Genomic DNA, 6,853 nt, shown 5'->3' on the forward strand with positions numbered 1-6,853 from the left:
AAGTACATGAAGGACATTGCGGAAGTCACGCTGGTGGGAGGTCGCTGGTAAAAACATTGATTCGAGCAGGATATTATTGGCCCAAGATGGAAGAAGAAGCTAATGATTTCGTGTCTAAATGTGACAAATGTCAAAGATACGACAATAATATACATAGACCAGCTGAGTTACTCCATCCTGTCATAGCTCCGTGGCCCTTTATGAAATGGGGAATGGATATTGTAGGTCCTTTACCACTAGCAAAAGGTCAGGTAAAATTTCTACTTGTGCTTACAGATTACTTCACTAAATGGGTAGAAGCAGGAGCTTTTAAACAGGTGCGGGAAAAAGAAGTTAAGGACTTCATTTGGAGAAACATAATATGCCGTTTTGGAGTACCAAGGGAAATCGTCTGTGATAATGGACCACAATTCATAGGGGCCCAAATCACAGAGTTTTTTGAAAGTTGGCAGATTAAAAGAATAACATCTACACCATGTCATCCAGTGGGAAATGGACAAGCTGAGTCCACGAATAAGGTTATCGTCAACAACTTGAAGAAAAGATTGCAAGATTCGAAAGGTAATTGGCCTGAAATATTACCTGGAGTATTATGGGCTTATCGTACAACGACAAAAAAAAGCACGGGAGAAACCCCATTTTCAATGGTTTATGGTGCAGAGGCTTTGATTCCAGTAGAGATAGGAGAACCAAGCACACGGTACATTCAAGCATCGGAGGAATCAAATGATGTAGAAATGCGAGTGAATCTTGATTTGTTAGAAGGAAGAAGAGAAACTGCACTAATAAGAATGGCGGCACAAAAGCAAGTAATTGAACGATACTATAACAGGAAAGCACGCCTTAGATTCTTCAAAATTGGGGACTTCGTGCTTAAAAAGGTGTTCCAATCTACAAAGGCTGCTAATTCAGGAAGGCTGAGTCCAACATGGGAAGGACCCTACAGAGTTCGTGACATTGCAGGAAAAGGAGCATACGAGTTGGAGACAATGGATGGCAAGCTATTACCCTCGCATTGGAATGCTGTCCATCTAAAAAGATACTATTTTTGAGAAAAGTATCCACGGTCAGGTATCTCTATATTAAACATTTTTTTAATTATTAACAATTGTACTAACGATTTTAGATGCTAGGCAAAAACCCTAACTCGTGCCAAATGATGAGTCACGACCTGTACGGCAAAAGGGAATAGTCTTAAATTCCCAGCCCAGGGTTACAAGTAATCTGATGGAAAAATACACGGGTTAGGCAGTCTTCATCTCTAATCGAACCTCTGAGTCCCACAAATTTTTCTGTTTCAGGAAAAGGACCAAGTTAAGAGGAAAAAAAAATGCTTGAGGCTTTATATTTCACAGCTCAAACACTTGGGGACTGTACAATAAACACAGAACGGATACGTACGGAAAATAGATGCATAAATCAAGAAACAAGTGTCGAGCAGAGGTTATGGAATCCAAGCATAAGCATACATAGTATTCTTTACCATGGGAACAATGGAGTCACCTCTCAAACCCTTCCTAAAGATGGGGCCAGGACTATGTACTAAAACGGGTTATAAAGAAAAACCTCGTATCTATTGTTCTTCTTTTATATAAATCTGTTACAAGGAAAACAGTTGCGAGAAAGTTATAGATGTACTTTAATACATGTCAACGTTTGTTCAAGTTCATAAATAAAAACTTGTCGAAGTTGTAGCATACAAAACATGTGTATTCCTATTTCTTTCATCGTATTATAACACCATTATGAAGTTGAGACGTCTTCTTCATTAAGTGTCGATATATATATAAAAGGGCCCTCTTTTATAAGCCTCATGTTGATATTCCATGAGAAGAATCATAAAGCATTTTCAAAGAATTAAAATGCTAAGTTATTCTATAAGTCCTAAATAAGTAAATAGGCAAGAATAAAACATAAAGAAATACTCATAAAATTTCTTAACATAAAAGACTGAGGAAAAACTTAAATCACCAAAATATTTGTCTTACAAGTGCCCCATTATGGTAACTGGGGACTTCACCAAAAGATCCCTTCAAAATTGCCAAGGGATAACATTAACAATCATTAAAAGTTGTAACATCACTTTCTGAAGCAATAACAGGTGCGGTTACAACTTCTGACGAAGCAGCAATAGGAGCGATTTCAGCTGAGCTTGAAGAGATAACATCAACGAGGGAAGTAACAGTCACAGGAACTTCAATTTCCATAGACTGTGTCATAGAAGTTTCAACTTCGGAAGCTGGAGTTATAACTTCAAGTACCTCAGTAACTGCTTCGGAGTTCAAACACTCTTCTGTTCCAGGAGCTTCAAGTGCTGGAGAGGGGGTGTCAATAGTTCCAAGTGCCGGAGAAGGAGTATCAGCAGGTTGTTGACCTTTTTCGATAGTGTCTATGACTTTGGCCAACTCAGATTGCAAGTCAAAGTTTTCCTGTGTAGCCTCCATCAAAGCATCACGTCGAGAATTTAGAAAAGCCCAACTCACGTCTATGTTGAAATTTTCTTCAAGAGCATTATATTCCTTCTCCAAAGCCTTGTATTCCTTTTCCCACATAGCAAGGTCATTTTTCATTATTTGGTGCTCGGCTAAATGAGAATCCAGGGAAGCTTCAAGAGAGGCATGAGAACTTTCCAAGGCACGGATTCTATCAGAAGAAATTCTTAAATCATTCTGAGCATGACTTAAGTTTTGAGCTAACTCCTTTGCGTATTCTTCTTTCTTCTCCATGAGTGCTTTAAGCTCTTTAATCTCATCATTGGCTCTAGATAAAGAACGTTCCAGAAGCTCTTTATCCTCTTTAAGCTGACCCCAAGAAGCATTCGCAATTCCCAATTCAGAAGTTAAGCCATGATTTTGTTGCTCCAAGTGAGCCTTGCTCTCCCGCAACTCTTCTACAGTCACTTGGGTACTCTCAAATTGTTTTTTCCAGTTTGCTGCCTCAAATAATGCATCCTCAGCTATTTTCCTAGCCTCAGATAGAGCCCTTGTAGACTCTCGTTCCTTTTTCTCCAATGTAGAAACTCGCCCCATCAATTCAGTCCCAATAAGATTAGCCTACGGTCATAAAGCATAGAAGTGAGAACTTAGAAAGAAAAAGAAGGAAAGCATTCAAGGTTAAGAAAATTACCTTCAAAGTTGAATGAACTATGTCATTCATCAAAGTGTAACAACTATGGCTTTGCATCTTATTCTTTTCAATTTCTCCAATAAGAGGTTGGAGCCAAGTATCAGCTCTCCCAGATTTTCTTAAGAGGCTTTGATTAGCAGGGATTTCGAGTGTGACACTCCTCATAGTCATGCTTCTATTGCTGGAACTTACTTCTATATGTGGGACAGATGAAGATGGAACAACGGAAGGGGGAGTAGTAGAAAAGGTAAACACCACAGGAGTCGTAGGAGTGGGAACAGGAACGGAAGAAGTAGACATAGGAATGGAAGTAGAAGCAATTAAAACTGGTGAAAGAACAGAAGTAGTCAATGCTGGCAAAGAAACACTTACGGTTGGCAAAGGAATGGAAGAAATAGGTGCGAATGAAGAAAGAGGAACTTCATCAAAAACAGGTCCGAGCTCGCCACTCTCAAAACCACTATCAAAGAGATGATGAGTTGATTCATTTGTGTTTCTTGGCACGGTGTCTTCATCTGAAGGAATCAAAACAGGCTCGGTGGTCGAAGTTTGAGCAGGAGTATCTTCAATTTCATCATCATTAATAACTCGTCTCCTAATTCGTGGCCTAGCTATTGACGAGGTACCTCCCTCTTCCTCATTCTTAGAACCTTCTCCTATAGCTTTCCTTTTTTGAAGCAAGGTTCGAGTCTTGTCCAAGTCAAGTGCAGCATTACCAGACATGCGAAGGGCTGTGACAACATCAGCTGTCATTCCTCTGTTACCAAATCCTGATTAAAAGAAGAATACACAATCAACATTAAGAAAAAAGTACTTAATGTGCAAAAAGAAAAATGTATAAAGAAAAGAGGCGATACCGTGTGTTTTAACTTTCCAGCCATGTAAAGCGGAAATTGATTTCCAAGTTCTTTGCTCCTTAGGAGCAACCTTCAAAATTGAATCTACCCAACCACGAAAGTTGGGAACAGGTTCCACATCTCCCATGGTTGCTACAAAAAACCAAAAAGAGATAAATTTAGAAAAAGAATCGAAATTCTCAGAAAAAGAGGTACGGTCAAATAAAAAAAGAAACTTACGTGCGAAATTCCACTTCTCAGGGAAGGGAATATTTGTTTCACCAAGTAAATCCACCGTACGCACAACAATGTAACGGGCATACCATCTACGATCATTGTCATTTTCTGTACTTACCAAAACCTTCTTGCTTCTCGCAGTTAAGGTAAAGACTCCATGACGTATCAAATTAGGGTGGTATAAATGGATAAGGTGAGAAAAGGTGAAATTAACAGTGGCTTTGGTAGAAAGATATCTCAAACAAGCCACTGCTCTCCATACTAAAGGACCAACTTGGGCCAGACAAATATTAAAGAAACGACAAAAATCGAGGATGATTGGGTCAATTGGGGGATTAAAACCAAAGTAAAAGGGTAAGTATAGACAAAAGAGTATCCAATACTAAAAGAAGAAATTCTTTGGTTTATGGAAGGAATTGACATTCGAAGACTATTTTTCCAGTTACAATCTCCTCTGATGGTAGGGATTGTAAGTTCGGTCACTAATGTAGGATATGTGTCAGTTTTGTCTAAACCAGCAACTTGCTTTTGAAGGGATTGTCTATCACTTACAAAAGATAAATCACTTGGTACGATTTCATCAACTAAAGGTTCTCGAGAAGAATCAACAATTTCTTTACCTTTAGAAGAAGGAGTTTTCAGAATAGAACTCCTAGAAGAAGAACCAAAAGAGCCGCCTCGAGTAGATTCTAACCCTGTACGAAGTCTGCCTCCTCTGTCTCTTCTATGTCTAACAGGGGCATTGGGGAATTTGTCTAAAATAGGAACTTTTCTAGGGTTAGGGTTTGGAGACGCCATTGTTGAGCAGAGATGAATCGAAGGGAAGCAAAAATAAGGAAGAAAAACGTTTGCTAAAGATTTATGGAGAAGAAGATAAAGAAAGAAAAGGGGCAAGTTTATGTATAAACTCAACCGTCAGTAATTAAAAAGTGTAATGATGGAAAGCCTATAATAAAGGCAACTATCACTTTGTGAATAGTGGAGTTACAAAAGCCTTAGAAAAAGGCTGCAAAATCGCAGAACTAATGAGAAGACGACACGTATATGGTGCATTAAATAGAAGAGACAATTGAAGAGGCAATACTGTCATCGCATTGATTATGGCAAAAATTCCCTTTTTAATGAAGAACCACTTTCCAAATATTTAATTGATAAATAAATGGAAAGTGGGGGGACTATCTGTATTGGAAAAAAGTTGAATTTATATTGAAGATGACGTGGCGTGACATGTGGACTGGACAAATAGTCAAAGTATAACAATTAAGAAAAAGGTACGGGAGATGACAGGTACGAGAAGAGGAAGTGAAACAGGCACGAGAAGCAATTTAAATACGAGTCTCGTATCAATTCGAGTCATTTAAAGCCAGTGGATCANGCAAGAATATCTGGAAAAAGTACGGGAATTAATAACACAATTCCAAACTTGGAAGGTAATGCAGATCCCAAGAGACGAGAATGCAGAAGCAGATGCATTATCTAATCTCGCGTCAGCAGCAGACGTGGCAAATGATACAAATACTTCAATCGTACATCTATTTCATTCCGTCCTCGAACCTGATAAGAATGAGGTAAATTTTAATCATTTAACATGGGATTGGAGAAATGAAATTGTTGCTTTTTTACAGCATGGTATCGTGCCTATCGACAAAACAAAAGCTCATGCACTTCGCAAAAAAGCTGCCCGTTATTGTTTACATCAAGGGAATCTTTATCGAAAGATGTTTGGTGGCCCATTAGCAAGGTGTCTCGGACCTTCTCAAACAGAATATGTAATGAGGAAAGTACATGAAGGACATTGCGGAAGTCACGCTGGTGGGAGGTCGCTAGTAAAAACATTGATTCGAGCAGGATATTATTGGCCCAAGATGGAAGAAGAAGCTAATGATTTCGTGTCTAAATGTGACAAATGTCAAAGATACGGCAATAATATACATAGACCAGCTGAGTTACTCCATCCTGTCATAGCTCCGTGGCCCTTTATGAAATGGGGAATGGATATTGTAGGTCCTTTACCACTAGCAAAAGGTTAGGTAAAATTTCTACTTGTGCTTACAGATTACTTCACTAAATGGGTAGAAGCAGGAGCTTTTAAACAGGTGCGGGAAAAAGAAATTAAAGACTTCATTTGGAGAAACATAATATGCCGTTTTGGAGTACCAAGGGAAATCGTCTGTGATAATGGACCACAATTCATAGGGGCCCAAATCACAGAATTTTTTGAAAGTTGGCAGATTAAAAGAATAACATCTACACCATATCATCCAGTGGGAAATGGACAAGCTGAGTCCACGAATAAGGTTATCGTCAACAACTTGAAGAAAAGATTGCAAGATTCGAAAAGTAATTGGCCTGAAATATTACCTGGAGTATTATGGGCTTATCGTACAACGACAAAAACAAGCACGGGAGAAACCCCATTTTCAATGGTTTATGGTGCAGAGGCTTTGATTCCAGTAGAGATAGGAGAACCAAGCACACGGTACGTTCAAGCATCGGAGGAATCAAATGATGTAGAAATGCGAGTGAATCTTGATTTGTTATAGAAACTGCACTAATAAGAATGGCGACACAAAAGCAAGTAACTGAACGATACTATAACAGGAAAGCACGCCTTAGATTCTTCAAAATTGGGGACTTCGTGCTTAAAAAGGTGT

The 6,853-nt window shown here is 38.9% G+C and overlaps 1 protein-coding gene across 1 annotated transcript; it reads right to left on the bottom strand.

The window, feature by feature from the left end:
* Window positions 1-2,054: 2,054 nt before the first annotated feature.
* Window positions 2,055-4,069, bottom strand: LOC109221017 (myosin-4-like). Its single transcript, XM_019385484.1, has 3 exons — window positions 3,984-4,069; window positions 3,127-3,896; window positions 2,055-3,053 (listed from the first exon to the last, which is right to left on the bottom strand). Exons 2-3 carry the CDS (start codon window positions 3,877-3,879, stop codon window positions 2,055-2,057), a joined length of 1,752 nt encoding a protein of 583 aa, XP_019241029.1. The 5' UTR covers window positions 3,880-3,896; window positions 3,984-4,069.
* Between the last annotated feature and the right edge of the window lie 2,784 nt (window positions 4,070-6,853).

The sequence above is a fragment of the Nicotiana attenuata genome, unplaced genomic scaffold, assembly GCF_001879085.1.
Source record: "Nicotiana attenuata strain UT unplaced genomic scaffold, NIATTr2, whole genome shotgun sequence".
Classification (NCBI taxonomy): Eukaryota; Viridiplantae; Streptophyta; class Magnoliopsida; order Solanales; family Solanaceae; genus Nicotiana; species Nicotiana attenuata.

Excerpts from the sequence above, each read along its gene's own strand:
- LOC109221017 (XM_019385484.1), bottom strand. The coding sequence starts at position 3,879 with ATGACAGCTGATGTTGTCACAGCCCTTCGCATGTCTGGTAATGCTGCA. Across the intron at positions 3,054-3,126 it reads TAGTTCATTCAACTTTGAAG|GCTAATCTTATTGGGACTGA; the intron begins GTAATTTTCTTA and ends TTATGACCGTAG.